Source organism: Hyla sarda, chromosome 3 (genome assembly GCF_029499605.1).
Source record: "Hyla sarda isolate aHylSar1 chromosome 3, aHylSar1.hap1, whole genome shotgun sequence".
In the NCBI taxonomy this organism is placed as follows: Eukaryota; Metazoa; Chordata; class Amphibia; order Anura; family Hylidae; genus Hyla; species Hyla sarda.
Window position 1 is genome coordinate 411,517,793 of NC_079191.1, and position 26,283 is coordinate 411,544,075.

A 26,283-nucleotide genomic window follows, 5' to 3' on the forward strand; every position below is an offset into this window, starting at 1 on the left:
TACGCTTGTAACTTTCATACTGTACATAAGCTCATAGCTGCATACTGTACATTCAATAATAAGTTATGTCTGCACACATGGTTATTGCTGGTCCGTGCTCATGCTTGTAGGAGGTGTTCTGTGCATACGTTCATAGCATGTATTTGGTCCATTGTTCATAGCAATCATTCATATTAGTATTATCTGGGGGGTATGTTGTAGTTTACCATAGGTTCATTACAGCTGTAATATGGGGAGTTGTTCATAGCGTCTGCCAGGCATACATTTCCATAGTGTTCTTGTCATGCTTTTGGCATCATAAAACTCCTACAGCATGCCTGCCATCAAGGGTTGTGTACTCATCTTGTCTACCTCATCTGCAGGGGATGCACCGTACATGTTATTGTGATTGACACAGAGCAATGACATCATGACACATAGGCGGTTGTTACCCGTTGTGCCTGCTATATCCGCAGGGGGAGGTACCACATAGTTTATTGCCTTTGACATTTTTTTTTTCACAACAATAACATCCTGACATATAGGTGGTGGTTTACCCGTCGAGCCTGCCACGTAGGCAGGAAGATGCACCACATGGGTTATTGTTATAGACGCGTTTTTCAGAGAAATAACATCACGGCACATAGTGATGTTATTGTTTACCCGTTATGCCTGCCACGTCTGCGGGGGGAGGTTATTGGTACTGACTCGTATTTCAAAGCAATAACATTACGACATATAGGTGGTTGTTTACCTGTTATGCCTGCCTCGTCTGCGGCGGGAGGCACCACGTAGGTTATTTTGACTCATAGGTGGTTGTTTACCCGTTAAGCCTGCCACGCCTGCGGCGGGAGGCACCACGTAGGTTATTGTTACTGACATGTTTTCAGAGCAATAACATTATGACACATAGGTGGTTGTTTACCTGTTATGCCTGCCACATATGCAGGGGGAGTCACCTCATAAGTCATTGTCACTGTCATGTCTTCAGAGCAATAACTTTACCATACATAGGTGGTTGTTTTACCCGTTATGCCTGCCACAATTGGAGTGGGGATACACCACATAAGTTATTGTTACTGACAAGTCTTCAGAGCAATAATATTCCGACACATAGGTGGTGGGCTACCCGTTATGCCTGCCACGTTTGCTGGGAATGCATCACACAGGCTATTGTTATTGACACATTGTTTAGAGCTATAACGGGTCAATAATAGGGATGTTATATTCATAGTACCTGCCACGTCTGCAGGGGGATCACCACATAGGTTATTATTACTGACATGTCTTGTGGAGGCTTGTATGCTGCATGGGGTGGCTGCTTTAGTCACGGGTTACTGTCACAGTCTCAAAAGCTGTGGGCATATACATCCCACAGCTGAGGGGGTGACTGACTGTGTAAGTCCGGTCACATCTGAAGGTAAGATGGTTACACGAGTCTCGTTTAGACTACAGGTGAACTTGTGTTGCAAGGTCATCTTCTTAATAGGCCTGTCATGTTGTAAGGTTTTATCATTTGCCTTATAAGTTATTTTGCCTCTTTATAGCAGGGACTTGGGAAAGAACTAGGTTTATTCTAGATACCAAGCTTCTAACAGTTTTCCTCTTGCCGTGTTACAAAGGTAATTTGGTTAATATGTACTGCAACTAGTATGTCAACTTGTTCCAGTTCGTGAGACAATACGTTTATATCAGAGTGAGCATGATATACCACAACTTCTCAGTACCAGGTATTGTCCTACGTGGTTACTAGTTAACAGCTGCAATTCTGTCTTGCAAGATTTATTCCAGTGTTAAGGTTTGAGAGGGTTGAGGTGGCTAGCGTGTGTGGATTAATGGATGATAATTATTAATATTTTGATTCATCCTACTAGGTTGACTTTTGCCCTCTAAAGGTGTGTCCTCGGACACGGTTTATGGCACACCTCTTACTGCTTTGCTAAGGTTATTGTATTTTATACAAGCAGGTATGCAATATTGCAGCCATGAGCGCGAGTTTCTAGCCCTGAGTACAAATATAATAAACTTCAAATTTTTTCCCTTTCTTTGACTTTTTTATTTGTGTGTGGAAAAACAGTGTTAGCAAAATGTGTTAACAAAATTAGATTTGTTATAGTGTTCAGAGCTGCTCTCCCGCCTGCTCTCCCGCCTTTTTTAATCTTAAGATTAAAAAAGCCATAAGTGACAACTGGTTTCTGGTTCAGAATGATGCAGATCTTGCTGAATATACGAGCCAGAAACCTATTGTGGCTTTTAAAAAGTGTAAGAATATAAAAGATGTGTTAGTGAAGACAGCGTTTAAAGAAAAATCGAATAAAGAAAATTGGTTAAATCGTTCTTTGTCCCCAGGCATGTACAGATGCGGCACCTGTAATTGGTGTCAGCATGCGTACATAGATGGGGTCTTATCACTTGGGGGTGTCAATATTGTACAAAAAAGCACTATGTGCTGCAGAACCAGTAATGTTGTCTATGCAATTTTTTGCAAACGATTTTATATAGGTTGCACTACTAGACCTATGAACGTGCGTTTCAGGGAACACGTTAGGTCATTAGTTACAAAAAAAGGGTGCCCTAGATTAATCTCGCATGTTGAAAATGAGCATGAAGGGAACATGAAAGTATTGAAGTTTGTCGGTATAGAAAAGATTTTTGCAGTCCCAGGAACTGATAGTAAAAAACGCTTAGTACAAACCGAAGCGAGATGGATCATTCGGACCTCTGCAGAGGGAAACCTTGGTCTGAATGAGCGTCTCGATATGAGCGTTTTCTCCTGATGAAGATCCTACTAGTAAAACACTCATCCGTTTAGCAGGTCATCATACATGCTGTTCAGTTTTGCATCCTAACAAGATGTGATAAAAATTTAGTATATTGGTTTTAAAGAAGTGTTTTGTATTTTGTATTTGGATTTAATATGTTTGCTACGCCCTCTCCCTGATGACGTGGGGTTGCAGGAAGTATTTACCTGACCCTAGTCTACCTGGAGGGGCGTGACCTGAAGAAGTGACGGGAGCGGCACGAAATAGCTATCGTCCTCTGACGCCCTGCTATGCATTGATTTTATATGCACTAAGAAAATAAAGAAGCCTACCTGATCACCTAAAACGTGAGTGCCACCGCATTGTTTCTTTCTTGGTCTATGCATGGACTTTGTTTCCTTTGGCGCGTTGTGCACCAAGGTGCGACGGAGAGAGGGCTCCGAACTATAGCCTCACTGCTGAGACCGGTATGTCTGATTGCTGACCAGACGCGTACATCCACACCATACCAGTGCCAGCCATCTGCCTTTCTATTGTTGAATTCATATTAACAAGTGATATATCTTGATGTGATAGTTGTATTTAAATATAATTTTCTGATACCAGAATATAAACAAGTGTCTGGAAAAGTGTCTGGCAGACAGCCAGGCTGCGGAGAAATGTAGTAATTAATGGAAGCTGATAAGATGAATGGGTGTCCATATACTACAAGGAAGGTACTGCTCTTACACGGGGTTCCTGAGCAGGATACCCCTTATATGATGTCCATATATCCTAATGGGGCTGTGAATGGGGTTGTGTTATAGTTCCTTACACAGCCTATGTTGCTGCTATATAAGCTACTTATTCAAATGCATCTTTGCAGCTTTTAACATTGATGGCCCAAACTGCAGCTCAGACCCAGTGAAGTAAATGGAGCTGAGCTGGGGCTGGCCTGCACAGGCATAGGCCAAAAATACTGAAAGTCAAGAAATTCCCTTTAAATTGGCCTACATATTCTTTGCTATCTGGGCTGACTTTGACATTTACAAAACATATAAAATGTATATGGCATTGCTTACGGTTCAACGTCAACGGTTTGTTCTCCAGGTCCTGGTGTTACTGTAACGATGGTCCCATCAATGCTGTCTGGGGAACAAATACATCATTACTTACTACAAAAAACTATAACTATATGCCAACTAACCATAGCCTACAATATGAAAAACAATAAACCCACTAATAATGGTTTTGCATTGAAAAGTAATAAATCTGAAGCTGCGTCTTTAGAGGGACTTTTATGAAGTGAAATGCTTTGGAAAAGGCCATAATATTAGAAGGGTCCTCTACGATAAGGTGGTCACATGTTGTCAAAATGTTGAGACTTCCAGCGATCATCTGTGGTTTGCAGCAACTATTCCATTTCCCTACAGTGCCACCGCAGGGGAACTAAGGTATTACACAGTACTGGCTGTTTTGTAATGCATGTACACTCTGAGTTATCCAGTGGAAGTCTCTTTCTTTAGTTGCCCTCCATTGAATTTTGAATGGAGGATTTCCATTGTATTATTCTTAATGCCCTACCGATAATATCTAAACCAGTTACCACTGTAAGTATATTTTCAATGTAGTGTAATACTTACTAGGCCGGCAGAGCAGCACCCTTGGAGTAGGTGTCAGGGGGGTAAGCGGAAGATGAGCATTGTGTGCTGCGGTGATGACACTGCTAAAAAGTCCTGATCCTTGCCGCACAGGACTAAGCATGGGTGGTGGAGTGTAGGTTGGTGGCTCCTGAATTCCCAGCAGCAAGGAATCCGCAATAAGGCGAGGGGAGCGGAGCTGGCTTTGGTACAACGTTGCCCCTGAATGAGATGGATTTGCACTGAAGGAAGGTGGAGGGATGAACAGTGGTTCAGGTCTGTGGCGATATTTCCTCCGCTCTTGCTGAGGTTTGGTTCCATAGGTTTTGCCCAATTTCATACCAGATTCTTGAGGTTTTCTGATTATTTCCTAAATGTAGTATAAATAAGAATCAGGCTGTATGTTGAGGTTCAGATACTGTACATAACATATTTTCCATCACGGGGAGTCTGAGGAGTGCCATGTGGTTTCCTGTGAAAACCAATTCGTCTAGAGGTCTATGCCCGGAGATGAGTGGGCAGAACCTGCTGGTGACTCCTATATAGCAAGGTGTACAACTATGATCTGTCATGCTTTCCCATACATGTACAGTAGTTACAGAAAAATACATTTTATTTTCACACTTTAAAGGCTATGTCAATCAGTGCAACTATTTCAAGTATTCCAATGCATTGAAATAAAAAAATGTTCATTTAAAATCTCCTATTGTTTTGGGCGTACTGTTTCTATGTGATCCTACGCATATTCATCTTCCAGAGTACTGTAACTTAGCTATTTGAGCGAACACTATCTATCTATCTATCTATCTCATATCTATCTATCTCATATCTATCTCTGACATCAGCAGGGAGGAAGTAAAGGACTGCACTAATTCAAGTCTCCGCCTACTCTGCCCTATATGGAAATGTTGCTTAATGCCTAACACATGTCTTGTACAACTGTAGATGTGCCTCCTTTGTTATCTTATCTAAATCTATCTCCTATCTATCTATATATCTAACAATATATCTAATTATCTATTCATCCGTTTATTTTATGAGCTGACATAGGAAGGAAGAAAGTAAAGGACAACAATGAATCAAGTATTTTTTTTTACTTTGTCCCATATGTAAGTGGATGGGGGAATTAGCTTGTGAATGATGGTCACACTTCACACTGTGTTAAGCAGTGTTCTTTTAATGTAAGTGCTGGGATAGGTTCAGCAGTACATGGGTTAAATGGCTTCATAGATCTTCATTTACCCAATGGCCAAAAGTGTGTCATTTGGGCCTCCGATCAGGATGTGTGCATTGTGGTTTGCTGGGGAAAAGAGCTCAGATCTACAGGTTATTCAATTTAGGAAGATTCCATATAAAAATGGATACTGTGTAGTATATATATATTTTATTTAACATGGGACCCTATGTATGACGGATGCCACTACTTCCTGGGTATACAGTTCAGTATACGTCTGACAGACACTACTTAACACACAGTAAACCCAGCCTTACTAAACAGTTTACAGCCCCACGTTCTCGACTATTCCTGAACAATCACAATATACGATGAAGTATGTCATGAACACATACAAATAACATGGACAAAATGCACAAACACAAATACCGTGAACACAGATGAATTAGTTGCTGTTGGAGGTTAAATATAGTTGTTTTTTAAAAGCCTAGAAAGTTGAATTGTGTTTTTGTGTTGAGATGTTTAGATTTACATAGTACGGCTGAAAAAATAGACATGTCAATGAAATCCAACCAAGAAAAATGTCATGATTTAGACCAAAATGTGATGATTTTAAACCAACCTTCAGCAACATGAGATGAACATGACAACAAAGAGAAGCAAAAGAGAGACAAGCACTCACAGAAGACGGGCATGACCTGTCCGCCTTTGGGGAGGATGGCGGGGAGTAAGTCATCCTTGTTAAGATGGGCATTTCATCATTGGACATATCGTTTTCTGGCTGATCTGCTCTGAGGCTGAGCTGAGCATTGGCATCAGATGGCACAAGCTTGACAGGTACAGAGACAGGCATGACGATGGGCGTGAGGTTGTCCGCCTCTCTAGTCTGTGACTTCTGGCCTTCGTCCTGCACAGATAAGGACACACGTTCAACCTCAAACAGCCACAATCTCAACACTGGCAAGCCACATACAGCATGGTGAGGAAATCCAGCAGAAGTGATAGGTATTGGATAAGGGATTAGGAAGCGTAGAACTGGCATGTGCAATTCAAGATGGAGAACTACTTTTTTTCTCTCCTAGGAGTCAATGGAAATCTGAAGCTGCTGAGATACATGTGATAACATTCACTTCTCAAGTTTTTTTTTATAGCCAAAGCCAGAAGTGGATCCAGTTTCCAGCAGCCCCAACCTCCCACCTCACTGCGAAATGATCACATGATAGCAAGATCATTGCATACATGTATTCTGAAATTTCTAGCTATGAAGCTTTTTCCTCATTGCGAACCTTTATAGTGATATCTGGACATACAGGAAAAACAAGATACCTGACTGTATGGTTCCAAGTAGGGCAATGTATTTGCAAGCAAACAATGGCGTCACAGAAAGCAAAGCAGACAGTGAGCAGGTACTAACAGTGCGTTAACCTGCCACGAAGGGGGTTAGTGAGCTGTTCAATCCACCAGCACTACCACTGGCAGAAGTATATACAACATACACATTATAGCCTTACCTGTTTCGGGGCTACTGTGATTCGCACCCCACCATGTGACCTTAAGTGGCCGTTCAAGGCGGGCAGGCTCCGGAATTCCTTTCCGCATACGGAGCATGTGAGACGGCTTTTAGACTCATCCAGGAACAACTTGCTAGTTATTTTCCAAAATTAAAAGACAAAAATGTAAAATGATCAGACAAAGCTTATGTTTAACAATATGGGCAAAGGGACCCTTGAGATCTATGCACTATACATATATATATATATATATATATATATATATATATATATATATGAGCCTTTTCATACTGGGGCATTGTTATAGAGAGTCCAGAGGTGGTAGTCACATCAGGGCCAATATTATAAATGGCACATGGTAGGTGGTAGTCCTGTTACATAATTTGTACTGGGGCCCGGTAACTTTAAGTGACGCCTCTGTTATCATATGTATTGATATGAGATTGTATTTACATATGTCATACACATGTGACTATTACGTTGTTTGCCTTGTGCCGACAATCGCAAAGCATGGACGCCAAGATTCTATAGCATTTGCATATTGGGTGCTCCTGAATTTACCTGTTGTCTGGAGAAACAGTCTGGATTTTCCCATCAGACACATGCTACAAGAAAGAAACATTTGTATATATTTATAGCAAGGTACTGTGAAACTTTACAATAAATTAGTGATATAAGATACAAGTAATTCACACTTTCTGATCTGTATCGGTTAGGCTAGATTCACATCTGATCAAACTAAAAAATGGTGGGTAAAATAGTGCGGCATGCAGCACTATCTTGTCAGGGAAATTCCTGAAGTATGTCATGGTGGATACAGATGGAGACAATTAAAGGGAATCTGTCAGCTCCATGTCATGCTCTGAGCTCTAATGTCAATGAGACAGTGCTAAGCCGCAGCTTGCATCCCTCTTCCCTCCTGCACCCCTTCCTGTCCTGCAGGGCTTGACTTTTAGAACAGAGCCCTGTACATCAGTCAAGGTAAGAAGGGGTAGTGGAGGGGAAAGGTGTGCATGCTGCAGCTCTGCACTGCCTCCTTGACACTAGAGCTCAGAGCATGCATGCCTCCTCCATCCCCTGCCCTTCCTGCCTTTGATTCCTGCACTGAGCCCTGTGCATCAATCAGTCAAGGCAAGGAGGGGTGATAGAGGAGGTGTGCATGCTGCATCTTGGCACTGTCTCCTTGACACTAGAGCTCAAACCATGACGGAGAGGTTAGCAGATTCTCTTTAAAGTAATAAGGATCTGTTGGTAGCTGCTGTCCAGCAAGCAATAAGTCTGTCAAGCAGCCAGGATTTGGGTTGTCTTCCCCCTATGCAAGAACAGAGCAAGGGAAAAGCTTTGTAGTTGTGTGAGGCTACAATGGGAGAGGTGTAATACTTAAAGCAGTACTCCGGGATATGAAAACGTATCCCCTATCCTAAGGATAGGGGACAAGTTTCAGATCGCGGGGAGTCCGATTTATGGGATTCCCCACAATCTCCTGTACGAGGCCCCAGGAGTCCAAAGGAAGGGGTCTTGTTCGAATACCACATGAAGCAGTGGCTGACACGTCCCCTCAATACAACTCTATGGGAGAGCGGAAGTGCTGCATTTGGCTTTCCCATAGTGCTGCATTGAGGGGGCGTGTCGGCCGCCGCTTCATGCAGGGGTCGACACGTTATTTGGCAGGAGAGCCAGGGCAGTATACGGGAGATTGCGGGGGGGGAGGGTCCCACCACTAGGACCCACCGTGATCTCCCGTACGGGGCCCTGGCTCTCCAGATGAATAGGGAATAGGGGATAGGTTTTTATATTCCGGAGTGCTCCTTTAATTTTTTCCCATTTCAGGGAATATGAGTACTTTCCTCTAAGATGCCCCATGAATTAAAGATAGTTGGGGGACCTAGCAGAGGGACACCATGTGCCTATCTTGTTGACACTTTTCTAACAAAAAGGAATTGTCCAAGGCAGGCAAAATTGGAAGCTTTGACAATATAAATAACCATCATAGTAGTCACTTACTATTTTATGCAATACATTAGGCTCCTTTTCTACTGTGTTTTGCACTGTACGTTTCAGATTTCTTCCAGATCCCCATAAGCTCTCATGTTAGGAAATATATGCTGAGAAATCTAAGTTTTTTCTGGATGCCTCTGCATTGCAATGCACTATAACACTCTTTTGCCCCTGTATAGTGATAGGGCCCTACTGCTCATACATGACATGGTCTGACGTTATAGTCTTATCTGATACTTATGCTGAAAACTGAGAAGTAATAAGGGAGATATTGGCTCTCTTTGGCTTTGCAATCTAAACAATATACAGGAAAACCCTCCCCAAAGGACCACCTCTTTGAGAATACCACCCTCCGATACAGACAAGATTTTCCTGCGACACATTTTCATATACTATGCATTACTGCCCACCATCCTCCAGAAGACCAGACCCCTAAAAAACAACTTTTCAATACAATTTTGGGTAAATGTCTCAAAGAGCTTTCGCTGCATGTCTATTAATAAGATGATATTATGAATATGCACACTACCTGGGGCCACACTGTGTTGGGAGAATGAAGGGTTCCTTGACTACTAAGCAGGTAGGAGGTATCCTGTGTTAAAGCATGTCGTTGAGGGGCACTGTCAGCCATTATTCCCATATCGTCCTGGCTATAGTTATTTAGATTGTCTGTATTTGCTAACCCAACAGATCTGTCCATGAGGACCGCAGGCTGAGCTTCATTCTTATATGGCTTTTGATCCTGTGGAAGAGTCAGTTGTGGGGCCGCACCACGTTTATATGAATTTCGGACTGCTTGAGTATGTTGGAACAAGTACTGAGGAAGAGCGCCCAGCTGGGTCAGCTGCACATCATGGGACTGATTTGGGGTATAACGCTCTACTTTGATATTGTTGTACGCGGCTTGCTGCTGAAGATGCACGTGATGGTGATGCGACTGCGTCACGTTGTGATGCATTTCTTGCCCTGCAGACTGCATTTGGTAATACTCCGAAAATGGAGCCACCTGCTGCTGCATGGCTTGATGTAAGAGTCGCTGCTGTTCAGACTGAGGCTGCTGCATATAATATCGCGTTTGCTGCATGCCCTGTCCATGTTGGGGCAGAACCTGATTTGGCTGAACTTGCTGTCCATACTGCTGCATTAAAGACTCGGGGGCGGCATGCTGGAAGTAATCATAGTAAAAAGGCGACTGGGATTGCGGCATGGGTTGTACATGATGCTTCTGCTGTTGGTTCGATAGGCTATGATGCATCTGCTGCGAGACCTGAGGATACCTGTCCATACTGGTAGATAGCGTTTGCTGCTCACCAGTCGCTTTGACTGACAGTAGTTGCCTGAGAGTACTATCACAGTCTGCTAGCGACTGCTCCGGTAAAGCCTGAGCCATGGCGTGAATTCTTAAGTTCTGCCTAGCGAATACCTGCGTGAAAGAATCCAACTTATGTAAAGCTCTGCTGGTCAATTTCTGCCTGTTATCAAGTTCCGGATAGTAAGACATCTGGTAGATGCCAGATGCGTCATCGCTTTGTACCTGTGAAGTCCACTGTAAGCTTTGGTCAAAGCAATTGACATTATTCCCCCCCTGAGTGTGATTGCCTACATTTGACCAATGAGAAGATCTGGATGCGTCCACCTGCCCGGTATTTTTAGCTGCAGGATTTAACGTGACATCTCTGGAATCTTGGGACAAGTGAGGAGAAGATGAAGACGACTCAGAGGCGTTCATGTCCAGAGAGTCGTAACTATGGTTGAGCACCTGGCTGGTTGCCTGATGCTGCATTTGTTGATAGTACAAACTATCACTACTGTTGGATACGAGCTGTGTCTTGTACATCTGCTGGTCTTCCATGGTGACTGGGGTAACTGGATCTGGTTGGAGCAGCGCCCATGTAGAATAATGTCCCTGAGAGATGAGTAGAAAAGATGAGTAGAAATAAAGTGTGAAGTTAAGCATTAAGAACGGCCATTTATTTGGAAGAAGTGACTCCTCTAGTTATAAGAGCATGAGGTCTCCAGATAGAGATTTTTTGGATTCTTCTGAAGGAGACCATAGGGGACAATGCAACAGTCTTGGAGAAGAACCATCCATCTGTGAAATAACAAGAATATATTCTTCCTGTATTATTATTAATATTAGAATAAAAACACCATAAACTGGTACAAAGTGATAAATAGAAAATTATGGAGAAACTGAAGTACTGACAGTGGCTTAAAGGAGTGGTCCAGGATAGGAAATCTTATCCCTTATACCATCTTCGGGGTCTATGGGGAGTCCACCATATGTTTGATCATAGGTGATTAGGTGAATGTAAGGAAAGCTGACACAATAAGCAAGGGCACAACACGGATTCATCTAAATAACTTTGGTACTCGGAAACATGTAAAGTTGATGTACGGAGCTGTGTGATCGGGAAAGAACCTCTATATGAACCAAAGTCTATAAACCAACTCAGCAAGTCCCGAGTAATAGTAGGCACTGGATATCACGTGTGCATGCAGTCAGTCCTGTTTTAGGTTTGGCAGCCGGTTCATAATACCAGGAAGTATTTAAGCAAATAGAAAAAACACAGTCCTAACACACCACGAGATATGAGAGTAATGTATACCGTACCTTTTTCTCTTTGTCGAGAAGAGTCCACTTCCTGCCGTCTCGCAGTATGTAATAACATTAACTAATTCAGTACATTTCTACCACAAGTGGATGTATGGATCATACTTCAGTTCTTCCTCTCTTTTACATAAATGGGATGTTATGCATAAAATCTAAATATTATAAAATAAAATGAAAAAAAAATCACTATTTAGGGCATGGAATGGAACAAAAAAAGATTTACAATTGTAAATGTTGTACCGCTCACTCGTGCTGCAATACACCAATTCACCTGTGCACGGTCCCGCCCTCGGCTTAATAGGCATACATGAGGAAAGAATTGCGTCCGGCACCCAAGGTTGCAGGTAAAACCAAAGCTTGCTTTATTAAATCCTTGGACAATGGTCACAAACAGAGATAGTGTCTGACATGTTTCGCACCTAGGTGCTTAGTCGTAGAATCAACTACGACTAAGCACCTAGGTGCGAAGCGTGTCAGACACTATCTCTGTATGTGACCATTGTCCAAGGATTTAATAAAGCAAGCTTTGGTTTTACCTGCAACCTTGGGTGCTGGACGCAATTCTTTCTTATAAAAAAAAAACATTTAGAACGTTTTTCAGTAAATACATTGATATTGATCCTTGTGATTTTGCTATACAAGAGCTTATGGCAATGGCTTTTTATTTTATTTTATTTTTTACATTTTATCAGAATTATCTACCCATCATGTCTCAAGGGTGGATCAAAGATTTCACAGCCTTGAGGTTATTAACATCAGGGACCTGTTCACATCACATTTTTGCTGTATGCCGAACATATACATGTAAAAGGAGTCTGTCACCTTGACTATACTGTCCAATCTGCAGGCAGCGTGTTATAGAGCAGTAAGTGGTGAACAGATTGATATATAGTTTAGTTAGAAAAGTTTAGGTATAATCTGTAACTTAAAGGTCTGCTGATTATAGGCTTAAAGGGGTACTCCGCTCCTAGACATCTTATCCCCTGTCAAAAGGATAGGGGATAAGATATCAGATCACGGGGTTCTGGCCACTGGGACCCCTGTGATCTCCGGGCCGGCACCACAGCGCTCTAAACACGGAAGCCTGGGGCTTCTGTGTTCATGCCAAATCCTCTCTATTCATGCCTATTAGAGACGGCTAGACAGCATAGACATGAATGGAGGGGGCATGGTGTAACGTCACAAACACAGAAGCCCCAGGCTTCCTTGTTCAGAATGCAATGGCTGGACCCCCCGCAATTTGACATCTTATCACCTATCCTTTGGATAGGGGATAAGATATCTAGGGGCAGAGTACCCCTTTAAGAATCCAGACTTGCATTGAGGGGGCGGGGCATGATGTCACAAGGGGGCGGGGCCAAAACATCACGATACTCCAGCCCCTGTATCGCCCGTCATCAGGCATGGAGAGAAGTTCGCTCCGTGCAGCAGATGACACAGGGTGCTGCAGGAGAGATAGCAGGGGTTCCCAGCAGCGGGACCCCCACGATCAGACATCTTATCCCATATCCTTTGGATACTAAGTAAGGTGATGGAGCAAGTCAGGCTGTCTCTAGACACATTCTTCATTGGAAGAGGTCAACAAAGCTAAGTATCACTGTCCACAGCCATTTTCAAGAGAAAAAATGGAGATCTGTGTATAACAACAAGGTCACAACAATCGTATACAATGTCTGAATTTTCAGCTTCCCCATTATATATTTAGTCTAAAACTGATGACATCCCAGGAAACTGCTGTAGGAGGAGAGAATGTCAGACCACACGAACTTACATAATAATCCACTACACTGATCAACCTAGTAAACAAGACAATAAACATAAGAGGGTTATTAAAGGGTTGTCCCACCAGGACTTTGTAATATATCTTATTAACTGACAGTAGGACCTTACTTGTTGGTTTCCCCCTTCCATGTAAATTCTCACAAACCTCCTCAGTTATCATCCAAAAATCTGCCTAAGGTAATACAGTAAATGCTAGACGAGAAGGACTGGAGAGGAGGGGTATGCTGCTGCAGCATATTTCCCTTAGGGTCTATTTACACGGCAGAATTTCCATGTGTGGAAATTCCACCTCAAATTAAAGCCCATAGACTTCTATGGGATTCCGCACTCCCATTCACACCTCTGAATTTCCGCAAGCGGAAATTCAGAAGTGTGAATGGGAGTGCGGAATCCCATAGAAGTCTATGGGCTTTAATGAGAGGTGGAATTCCGCAAGTGGAAATTCTGCCGTGTGAATAGACCCTTAGGCTGGGTTCACACTGCGGAATCTCCGGGCAGAATTTCTGCCGAAGATCGAGCCGGCGGCACTAGGACCACATGCACTGCATTGCCGTCCCCATAGATGGCAATGCATTTCTGAGCAGATCTCTCGAAAGAGCAACTCAGAAATGTAATGCAGTCCGCGTGGTACTAGTGCTGCCGGCTCAATCTCCGGCAGAAATTCTGCACGGAGATTCCGCAGTGTGAACCTGTGTGTGAGGAGAGGGGAGGGAGAGCAGCAAGAGGGAGGTGGTGGTGGGGGGTACTCCGACAGTAGTCATAGGAGCCCAAAATATGGTACTACATCTTATGCACATCTACAGCTGCCAAAGAAGTGATTTTTTTTGTAAAAATACTCTTTAGGGTAGGGTCACAAGTGCTGTATTTTGCTGCACTTTTTGTGCAGCTGATTTTGCTACCCATTGACCTCAATGGGTAGCAAAATATTCAGCAGCAAATACTCAGCAAAATACAGCACCTGGGACCCTACCCTTAAAGGGGTATACACAATTTATGCTATAAATTTTTGTTCCACTTCTTGAAAACATTTGCCTTATTTTGCCAACACAGAGGTGGACAGGATTATGTCAAAAAGAGGAGAATGCATTATTCAACACTGTTTCTGTAACTTCCATAGACATTAAAGGAGTACTCTGCCCCTAGACATCTTATCCCCTATCCAAAGGATAACTTTGCTTCGTGCAGGATGACTAGTGATGTGGCGGCACAGGCTTGTGACATCTCGGGCACACCCCCCCTCATAATGCACGCCCTCCCTCTCAATGCTCCGTGCACAGATGACTAGGGTGCCGCGCTAGAGATCTGGGGGTCCCCAGTGGCGGGACCCGCGCGATCAGGCATCTTATCCCCTATCCTTTGGATAGGGGATACAATGATTTTCGGCAGAGTACCCCTTTAAAACTTCTCTAAAAATTAAGTCAGCTTTGTCCTGTGTATGAAAGACAAGTAATAGAAGTCAATGGAGAGGGGTGGAGGGAGCTCTGCCCACCTGCTCTGGCATAACTGCAAATGATAGATTAAGTACAGATATATACAAGTTAAATAATAGCCAGAAATAGCCCTGCTCCTCATGTACACACACAGGGCAGCTTATCCTGGGAAGTCACTAGAATTGACAAATACGCTTTAAATCTGGCTCCTCATTACTAGATGTCAGGGACTCAGAGCATGTCCAGCACAGGAAGAGTTCACTTAAGGTTATATTAAGTGACAAAACCTTGAGTGACCCCAAGAAAATAATTTCTTCATATTGTTAACCCAGGAAGCACTAAACCATAGAACGTGTTAATAACACCGACCGATAGTAAGGAAAAAAGGAAGCAATATAGAGAAGGGGAAAACTCCAACTGAGAAATGAAGAGCTGTTTGGTCTGGTCAGGGGGTATATGGGGGGGGGGGGGACATGCTGCATGGATAAAACTGACCCATGAACTCCCTTAACTGTATCCACATTCTCAGGATGCAGATATTGTTGAACACTATGTTGCAACAGGGAGACATGGGCTCCTTGCCCTGCCATACCCTCTCATATGCCACGGGCACTTTGGGTATGTGGCCTACAAGGCACCAGGAACTCGGCACAGGCCAACAATATGCAGAGACGTCATCGCATCTGCTGTGCCGGTGCAGGCCACAGGGTGAAAGAGGTCTGTACCCTGAGCTGCTCCATTCATCTTTAAACAAGGTTTAAGTATTTGGTAAAAAAAATTTCCACGGGCACTTCTACTATGTGGAGACAAATAACCTGTGTGTGAGCAATTAGGGGGCACATTATAAGTAGTATAGGGGCACTATTACTGCATAGGGAGGCTATAAATGTGTTGATTCCCCTAAAGGGGTTGTATTACATTGTGGGACATAAATGGGAGCACTAATAGTGCAGGGGACGCAAAGTGAAGTACTATTACTATGTAAGGGCCCTATTTCATGGTTCGACACGCCGATTTCACATCTGTCTGCGCAGACTGAATGATAAGCCTGGAGCTGTCCTTCTGAGGATACCCAAAGCATTGAAACCGACATGTGCCACCAGTTAAACCGAAAAGAAATAACCGATGCAAATGTGGTGGACCACGGTGTAGCGGTGTAGGAGTTGGGATCAGATGGTATTAACCCCTGGGGTAATATGTTATTAACTCCTAGTGTTCGTGACGCCAGAGTGGTTTTTGGTACCGGAACCACACAAACTGTATCTCCGCTATTTCTCAATGGCTAGTTAAGGAAAGGAGAGTCCACAACCAGTTATGGTTTACCGGAGGCTTTACTGAGTTTAAGACAGATGGAATTATCTTCACAGCTAGGCCAGATTCTCAGAGAGGTGGTCAGAAACTCAGAAGACCTCGCAGCTTGCTGGACCAATATACTTGTAATACACTTGAGACAATTATCTTGAGGCTTGACTATATGTAGGACTTGACTACTTGTAGTGACAGCAGACATAGACTTTTGACTTACTGGAATGACTGTAGCTTTGTGGCCTACCAGATGCTGTTTACTAGCACTGAGATCTCTGGTGTTTACTGTGCTCAGTAGCAGGTGGAATCTGATCTGAGAGAAATTGTAATTGCCGCCCCGTTATATAGTGGGGACTGGACTAAGGCCCATTGGTCAAGCTGCGGGTCACAGGTTAAGCTGGTTTTATTTACAATTGGTCACTAGGGTGGGCACAAAAATCTATTTTTCCCATTCACCTACTTGGTAAAACGTAACTTTTATTGCCTACGTGTTTAAAATATATATAACACACAGTTCTCTTTGGATTGAGTATCTGGAAGACAGCGGCTGTGCCGCATGCAGACTTGCTATAATGAAGTGGTATAGCTGCAGTCTATACCTAACTTCTAATTAGAGAACTGTGGCAGAGCTTTAAAGACAAAGATGCATAACCCGTCCTACGTTTCGCCACAGACAGTGGCTTTGTCAAGGACTAAAGGGCAGGCTCCAGCGTTCGGAACAGTTTGTTCCAAACGCTGAGCAGCGGAGTACCCCTTTAAAGTATGCAATAGGACCAGCAAGATAATTTCATTGGGTCATCTTATCGATGCCTTAATTTAAAGGGATCTGCTCTTATGACATGTCTTGTAGTATTGTAACTCTACTATGAGTATTTTCATACATGAAACAAGTCCTCAAGTTAAGCTAGAAGTCTAGGAGTGTGATATTTAAGGTTTTCGGCCTCATAAAGGATCTCTATGTTAATTCGAGATTTCCTGTTGAGGTACAGATTAGCATTTCCTGTCACATGTAACTCGAATATATTTAACCTCTATAATTGAGACAGAGTAGATATCAGTACTTGAAGTAGACATTGTTAGGAACGTACAGAAATAGACAGAGATGAAATGCATCATATCAGGAAAAATTCGGAATGTGACAAATGGATCTAGGCCCTATTCACACATGGTGGATTCATTGCAGTGCTATGCTACTGCCACAGCCATAGGTTATACTTGTTGTGACCCGGATTTTATTTATACTTTTATACTTAGTCACAAGTTAATAAATAGCACAAGTTAATAAATAGGTATCCTCAGTTCTTCACCGATAAAGGGGTACTCTGCCCTTAGACATCTTATTCCCTTTTCAAAAGGATAGGGGATAAGATGTCTGATCGCCGGGATCCCGCCGCTGGGGACCACCCCGATCTCGGCTGCGGCACCCCCAGAAGTCCATGCGCGGAGCGAACTTTGCTCCATGCTGGATGACTGGCGATGTGGGGCAGAGGCTCGTGACGTCACGGTCACGCTACCTCAATGCAAAGCTATGGGAGGGGGTGTAACGGCCATCAAACCCCCTCCCATAGACTTGCATTGAGGCGTCGTGGCCGTGACATCACGAGCGGTGCGCGGCCGTGACATCACAAGCCTTGCCAGACATCTTATCCCTTATCCTTTGGATAGGGGATAAGATGTCTAGGGGCAGAGTACCCCTTTAGAGGGATTTTCTGGAGCTTTTTTCTTGATGATGTAGGTAGGACACATGGCACCCTCGCCGATCAGTTGTTTGCCAGAAATGAGGCCTCTGCATACACAGTGAACAGAGCAGGAATCAGACAGCTCATCATATGTGGGTGCCAACGCTCTGGCAAACAGCAAATTGGTGGGGGTGTCCGGTGTTGGCCCCATACCAATCAGATATTGATCGTTTACTCTAGGATTAACATCAATAAACAAAATAATAATAATAACAGAAAAGCTTTTTAACCTGAGGTTGTGGTCCTCAGAATAGTCTCTACTAACCAAAAAGACCAACTGTAGGTCTTCTTGTGAACCCATGTGCTCTCTGCTACCACCTCTGTCAATGGCAGGAACTATCCATTTTATCAACTGGTTCCAGAAAGTTAAACAGATTTGTAAATGATTTCTATTTAAAAAGCTTTACCCTTCCAGTACTTTTAAGCAGCTGTATGCTACAAAGGAAATTCTTTTCTTTTTGAATTTCTTTTTTGTCTTGTCCACAGTGCTCTCTACTGACACCTCTGTCCGTGTCAGGAACTGTCCAGAGCAGCATAGGATAGATCGACTGATTATCGGTTTGGCCGATATTATCGGTCGATATTCACGATTTTCTAAGTTATCGGAATCGGCAATTACCTTGCCGATAATGCGGGCGCTTTAAATAAATGAACTGCAGCTGCTTTTGCGGGGCCAGAGACCGCCGCCGCCACCCGCTTCTCAGCCCCTGCCTGTCCTGGGGTCCTGTGTCCAACCACCGCCGCTGCCCAATTGCCTCCCCTCTGGCTAGAGACCGCCGCTGCGCCATTGCCTCCCCCATCCCCGGTTTCATAATTACCTGTTCCCAGGGTCCGCGCTACTTCTGGCTCTGGTGGTGTCCTCCTGAGCTGTCACTGTGCACCGGGCCTGCGCACAGCAACAGCACAGGACACCGCAGGAGTCAGAAGTAGCGCGGACCCCGGGAACAGGTAATTATAATTATATCCCCAGGCCGGTGAGTCTGTTCATGGGGAAGGCCAGGCTGGTGACCGGGGACAGCACTCCTCCAGTGTCCGGGTACAGCATGCTCCGGCCGCAGAGTGAAGGGCCGGGGCAGGGCTGCGGAGGGGCGGCTGGGGCTGAACTCACTCAGCAGCTTCTCCATCTCCATTGTGTAAAGCGGCGGGGTTGGACTCAGGACAGCAGCGGTGGTGGTTGGACACACACACGGTGGGCAGCGGTGGTGGTTGGACTCAGGACCCCAGGACTGGCAGGGGGAGAGAAGCGGGCGGCAGCGGCGGTGGTCTCTGGCCCCACAAAAGCCGCTGCAGTTCATTGATTTAAAGTGCCCGGGGGGGGGGAATTAAAATGCACGGAATATCGGTATAAGTTATCAGCTATCGGCCTGAAAGTTCACAGGTAAACGGTATCGGCTCTAAAAAAATCAATATCGGTAGATCCCTATTTGCTATGGGGATTTTCTCCTGCTCTGGACAGTCCCTGATACGGGCATCAGGTGTCAGCAGAGAGCACTGTGGACAAGACAAAAATGAAATTCAAAAAGAAAAGAATTTCCTCTGTAGCATACAGCTGCTTAAAAGTAATGGAAGATTAAAGATTTTTTAATAGAAGTAATTTACAAATCTGTTTAACTTTCTGGCACCAGTTGATTTAAAAAAAAAAAAAATGTTTCCACCGGAGAACACCTTTAAGATTTTGAAATAGAAGTAATTTACAAATCTGTATAACTTTTTAGCACGAGTTGATCTGAAAAAGTTTTCATGTTGGGTCTGTACATTGGAGTATAACAAAGCAGAGAGGCTTCACCATTCCATTGTAAGAGGCTCAAAAAACTCAAAGAGGGACTGTCATTACGAAAAACTTTTTATATTTTGTAGTAATGATAAGATGACTTTTTAAAATATAAAAACAAATGTCAATTTTACAAAAAATCTAAAATGAAAATAGCCACCACTAGGGGTCATCTGTCTTTATGTAGACAGACTACTCTGTAGTCTGATGAGTGGTCTGATTAAGTAGTCTTGCACTACGAAACAGCTGTCACACCGGTTCTAAGGAGTTTTCCCGGCGCTGCCGCCCGCTGCTCGTCTATCTGCATCGTGCACTTTGTTACGTGTATATCACTTGAATAAAGAGCAAAAGAAATACTACTAGAAGAGTGGTGAGTGCTTGCCTTGCATTTCTCTCTACATACCAGAAATATATAACTATAATATATATATATATATATATATATATATATATATATATATATATATATATATATATAGAAAGAGAGAGATTAAAGGGGTATTCCAGGCAAAACCTTTTTTTTATATATATCAACTGGCTCCGGAAAGTTAAACAGATTTGTAAATTACTTCTTTAAAAAAATCTTAATCCTTCCAATAGTTATTAGCTTCCGAAGTTTTCTGTCTAACTGCTCAATGATGATGTCACGTCCCGGGAGCTGTGCATGATGGGAGAATATCCCCAAAGGAACTGCACAGAGCAGTTAGACAGAAAACAACAACTCAACTTTAGAAGCTAATAACTATTGGAAGGATTAAGATTTTTTAATAGAAGTAATTTACAAATCTGTTTAACTTTCCGGAGCCAGTTGATATATAAAAAAAAAAGTTGGGGCCTGGAATACCCCTTTAAAGTGTAGGGTTTTCTTCCCAGAAAATTCACATGATTTTCGAAGTGGTTTTCAGAAAAGACGAGTGATTTTGGATGAAATGTAGGGAACACGCCCCTTTTCCCGAAAACAACCCCCATTTTGTATTATTTTTTTTTCACTCAGAGTGATTCAGATTCTGTCGGTTTTTTTTCTGTCGCACATTCTGACCACACGTTCCGTGCGACAGAATTTAGGCGCAAAACCTGACAAAAAGAGTCGGAATCATGATAGTAAATGAAGGCCAGTGAGTTATAAACACTGCAGCTCCAGCTGTTGCAAAACTACAACTTACAGTATGCTTTTAACAGCCAAAGCTTTCTCTGACTCCTGAATGACAAAGAAGCTGATTAGACATTCAGGAGTCTGTGAAAGCTATGTTAATTAGCATCCAGCTTTACTAGGAACAGATAAAAAATGTATGCATAAAAACTACTGTGTAGTGATTTGCAGACTGCCCAGAGAAGAAAGGGTTACAGAGTGCAGTGATTTGCAGAATGCCAGACTGCTCCCTGATGAGTCATCCACAGTGAGGGAGAGAGACGGACACGCCCCCCCCAGAGGGCAAGAACACAAACAAGTGAGCAACATATAAATGCTATTTGTTAGGGATATATAGGTCCTAGACACGTAAAAATGATATGTACATGATCAGAATTAGGTACTGAGTAACATATACCCCCCTTTTTTTTTGCACTATGACAGGTACGTTTTAAAGGACAAGTATCATGAAAAAAAAACAACTAGGAGATAATTTATTTTTTTTCATGATACTTGTCCTTTAAGGCTGCCTTATATCAAATGTCAGCTTCACTATCTTCAATGTAGTGGAAAGAAAAAAAATACAAGAAATTTGTTACGTAAGATCCGTGCAGAAAGATTAGGAGAATGCTATCTGTGGCATCTCCTGCTTTTGACTGACAGCTGGGTCCTCAAGCACAACCTTAAAAGACTCAAGATGCATTGGCTGAGTTAAAGGGGTACTCCCGTGGAAAACTTTTAAAAAAAAAACCAACTGGTGCCAGAAAGTTAAACAGATTTGTAAATTACTTCTATTAAAAAATCTTAATCTTTCCAAAACTTTTTAGGGTCTGTATACTACAGAGGAAAGGCTTCTCTTTTTGGAACACAGAGCTCTCTGCTGACATCAAAAGCACAGTGCTCTCTGCTAACATCTCTGTTCATTTTAGGAACTGTCCAGAGCAGCATATGTTTGCTATGGGGATTTTCTCCTCCTCTGGACAGTTCTTAAAATGGAGATGTCAGCAGAGAGCACTGTGGTCATGATGTCAGCAGAGAGCACTGTGGTCACGATGTCAGCAGAGAGCTCTGTGTTCCAAAAAGAAAACCATTTCCCCTGAAGTATTCAGCAGCTAATAAGTACTGGAAGGATTAAGATTTTTTTAATAGAAGTAATTTACAAATCTGTTTAACTTTCTGGCACCAGTTGAAAACAAAAAGTTTTCCACGAGAGTACCCCTTTAAGGATACGGATGATTTTTATAAACTTGCCAGCATTCCTTCTTGAAGTGCTATTTATGACAAGTAACCTGATTATCAAGGAAATGATCTCCCTGTGTATAAATTGGCTCACCTCTGTATAAAGCTGGCAGCGAATAAGTAACCACACCCCTGTAATTCCATATAACAAACACAGCCCTCCCATTGGCAATGTCACTAGGAGTGAACCCATCGTCCAGTGTGGACTTAAACTCTTCATTTTGTGTATCTGCTGTGGACTATATTGCTTGAGGACATTTTTGTTTTCATGTCTTTTATAGGATTATGATATAAAAATATCTATGGAGATTAATCCTTCTCTTTTTCTATTCCAAGTCCATTCTCTGATTGCTCCATCATGAGATAAGGCAAGTATGGCCACCTTAGGCCATGTTCATGCAACAGAATTTCTGAGCGGAATCAGTCGGAAGAATTCCACTAGAAATAGCACCACTAGCACTTCAAGAAGGAATGCTGGCAAGTTTATAAAAATCATCCGTATCCTTAAAGGGGTACTCTCGTGGAAAACTTTTTGTTTTCAACTGGTGCCAGAAAGTTATACAGATTTGTCAATTACTTCTATTTAAAAATGTTAATCCTTCCAGTACTTATCAGCTGCTGTATGCTCCAGAGGACGTTGTGTTGTTCTTTCCAGTCTGACCACAGTGCTCTCTGCTGTTCGTGTCAGGAACTGTCCAGAGTAGGAGCAAATCCCCATAGCAAACCTTTCCTGCTCTGGACAGTTCCTGACACAGACAGAGGTGTCAAGAGAGAGCACTGTGGTCACACTGGAAAGAACTACACAACTTCCTCTGGAGCATACAGCAGCTGATAAGTACAGGAAGGAGTAAGATTGTTAAATATAACAAATTTACAAATCTCTATAACTTTTTGGCACCAGTTGATAAAAAGTACCCCTTTACCATGTTCCGCTGTCTGCAGAATGTCCGCCTGGAAAATTTCCGATATGTGAAAATACCCTTAAAGGTAAAACACACCCCAGTTTGTTAAAGGGGTACTCCGCTGGAAAACAATTTATTTTAAATCAACTGGTGCCAGAAAGTTAAACAGATTTGTAAATTACTTCTATAAAAAAAATCTTAATCCTTCCAGTACTTATCAGCTGCTGTATGCTCCACAGGAAGTTCTTTTCTTTTTGAATTTCTTTTCTATCTGTCCACGGTGCTCTCTGCTGACACCTCTGTTCATGTCAGGAACTGTCCAGAGCAGGAGAGGTTTGCTATGGGGATTTACTCCTGCTCTAGACAGTTCTTGACATGGACAGGGGTGTCAGCCGAAAGCACTATGGTCAGACAGAAAAATTCAAAAAGAAAAAAAAATTCTCTGCAGTATACAGCAGCTGATAAGTACAGGAAGGATTAAGATTTTTTATTAGAAGTAATTCACAAATCTGTACAACTTTCTGGCACCAGTTGATTTAAAATAAATTATTTTCCACTGGAGTACCCCTTTAAAAGTCTTACGTAAACGTTTTACTAGATTTAAAAAGGTCAACCAAAGTTTGTCTGGTTTCTGTTTCTAGAGAGCAATGTGTTGTAAAGACCAAGGAGGGGATTTTTTTTTTTTTTTTAAAGAACCCCAGTTTACCCGGCAAATCATATGCAAAGTGAGTTGAAGTAAGATCTGCCAAATCTATTGAGAGTCACATCTTTGACTGTCGGTGTACCACAATAAATTTATGCCGGCAATGAGATAGCAAAGATTTTTGAACGGCTGTCCGGGTATGCTGGGAGTTGTAGTTTTGCAACATCTGGAGGTTTACAGTTTGGAGACCACTGATTTACACCAATGTCTCCTGTAAATTACAGTAAATGTGTCATACTTTGAAGTGGCGCAAGGTTGAAAAAAGTCAGAATTTTTTGTGCCCACTAAAAAAGTGTTGCAAAGCTGCTAAAAAAAAATCCAGTGTTCTACTGCCATCACAGTTATGCCCTATAGTCAAGGTTTAGGTTTTGAAAGTTTTTTAAGATGAAGAGAGAAAAAAAACACACAAAGTAAAAAAATAAATAAAATCCTTATAAGGCTAGAACAATGTATCCTCTTAAAGGGGTATTCCAGGCAAAAACTTTTTTTTATATATCAACTGGCTCCGGAAAGTTAAACAAATTTGTTAACTACTTCTATTAAAAAATCTTAATCCTTCCAATAGTTATTAGCTTCTGAAGTTTTCTGTCTAACTGCTCAATGATGATGTCACGTCCCGGGAGCTGTGCATGATGGGAGAATATCCCTTGCATGATGGGAGAATATCCCCATAGGAGCTGGACAGCTCCCGGGACGTGAGTCATCAGAAAGCAGTTAGACAGAAAACAACAACTCAACTTCAGAAGCTAATAACTATTGGAAGGATTAAGATTTTTTAATAGAAGTAATTTACAAATCTGTTTAACTTTCCGGAGCCAGTTGATATATATATATATATAAAAAAAGTTTTTGCCTGGAATACCCCTTTAAAGAAAAAGAAGGCTTCCTGGCACAACCACTGTGAAACAGTTCAAACAGGTGCAAAAATTAAAGACCTTCAATCTGCGCTTCAGGTAAGGCTAGGTTCACACTACGTTTTGTACTTACGGTTCCCGTATACGGCTGGGAGGAGGGGGCGGGGCTTAATCGCAGCGCTCGCACTCAGCCGTATACGGGAACCGTATTTAATGCATGTCTATGAGCCGACCGGAGTGAACCGCAGCCTCCGGTCGGCTGCGTTTTCGGCCGTATGCGGTTTCCCGACCGTAGGCAAAAACGCGGTCGACCACGTTTTTGCCTATGATCGGGAAACCGCATACGGCCGAAAACGCAGCCGACCGGAGGCTGCGGTTCACTCCGGTCGGCTCATAGACATGCATTAAATACGGTTCCCGTATACGGCTGAGTGCGAGCGCCGCGATTACGCCCCGCCACCCCTCCTCCCAGCCGTATACGGGAACCGTAAGTACAAAACGTAGTGTGAACCCAGCCTAACGTGTCTGATTGAGATGGCGCTACTCGTAACGACAGGAATTATGCAATTACTCCATAAAGACAGAAAAAACGGAGCACTCACCACTATGTAGTTGCAGACAGGTACCTCTTTATTTTTCACATGTATTCAGCGGCAGAACATGAAGAAGGGGAAGGAGGACAAGAGGATGTGCGAGGGGTTCTAAGGAGAACCCTGCACATAATCTTGTCCTCCTTCCCCTTCTTCATGTTCTGCCGCTGAATACATGTGAAAAATAAAGAGGTACCTGTCTGCAACTACATAGTGGTGAGTGCTCCGTTTTTTCTGTCTTTATGGAGTAAAAACCTTATAAGGCTAGGTTTCCACTTTAAAATAAAAAAATAAAAACCCTGTAGCCAGATGTTAGCTGCAAGTCAATAGGGAACTGCAAAATGCCATATCCACTTGGCGTTTTTCAGTTTGACATTTTTTTTTTGATCCTTTTTGGTTTTTCTGCTATTTTTGGCTCCTTGGCAGTTTTTCAAAAACGACCTCTTGTTGAGACTTTGGCTTTTTTTTTTTTTTAAAGGAAAATCTTGGCGTTTTCCTCTCATAGAAGTCTATTTGAGTAAAAAAAAAACCTAAGAAAAATGCCATGTGGGTTTTAACTTTTGGCATTTTTGCTGGTGTTTTTTATTCTTTTTTGGACTTTAGCGATCCAAAAAAGTGATGGAGATACCTTTTTAAATAAAATTTCTTAGGGTACCATTAAAAAATAAATAAATTAATTTAAAAAAAGATACAGTAGTGAAGGAAAAAATTGTATTCAGCTAAATTTATCTTTTTAAAATTTCAACAGGGATCAATTTACAGTATGTGGGCGGGGCAGGACACTAAAAATGTAGCCAACAATAATAAAAATGTAGTGTATGTGTGTTTTTAACTTTTTTTTTTCATGTTTTATTTTTTTTATTTTTTAGGTAGTACTAGTGCTCTTCTATGGTCCCCTGCACTGCCGTATATATACACATCTATTCATATTTCCCGCAGAGAGCTGTGATTGGCCAGATGGTTCCAGCCAATCACAGCTCTCTGTGGGAAATATGAATATGTGAATATATACGGCAGTGCAGGGGACCATAGAAGAGCGGCCAGCCGCATCTATACATTATACAGAAGGATCATAGCGGGTGTCAGGAGTGACACTCGCTGCAATCTGTCTATTAATGCAGATACTACAGCTCCCAGCAAGGAGCATAGTCAGCTCCATGTTGGCAGTAGTAGTACCTGCAG

General features: G+C 42.6%; 1 protein-coding gene across 6 annotated transcripts in view; it reads right to left on the reverse strand.

The window, feature by feature from the left end:
* The window catches only part of TRERF1 (transcriptional regulating factor 1), a 221,414-nt gene that overhangs the window by 51,743 nt on the left and 143,388 nt on the right, over window positions 1–26,283 (reverse strand). For 5 of the 6 annotated variants that reach the window (XM_056568193.1, XM_056568195.1, XM_056568194.1 and 2 more), the window contains 7 exons: window positions 11,658–11,809; window positions 9,573–11,135; window positions 7,607–7,650; window positions 7,046–7,178; window positions 6,217–6,441; window positions 4,364–4,730; window positions 3,803–3,869 (listed from right to left, as the gene is read on the reverse strand). In XM_056568193.1, coding sequence (XP_056424168.1) covers window positions 3,803–3,869; window positions 4,364–4,730; window positions 6,217–6,441; window positions 7,046–7,178; window positions 7,607–7,650; window positions 9,573–11,000 — 2,264 coding nt within the window. In that variant the 5' untranslated portion in view covers window positions 11,001–11,135; window positions 11,658–11,809. The remainder of the gene's footprint in view (window positions 1–3,802; window positions 3,870–4,363; window positions 4,731–6,216; window positions 6,442–7,045; window positions 7,179–7,606; window positions 7,651–9,572; window positions 11,136–11,657; window positions 11,810–26,283) is intronic. The other variant, XM_056568199.1, reaches the window with a different exon arrangement.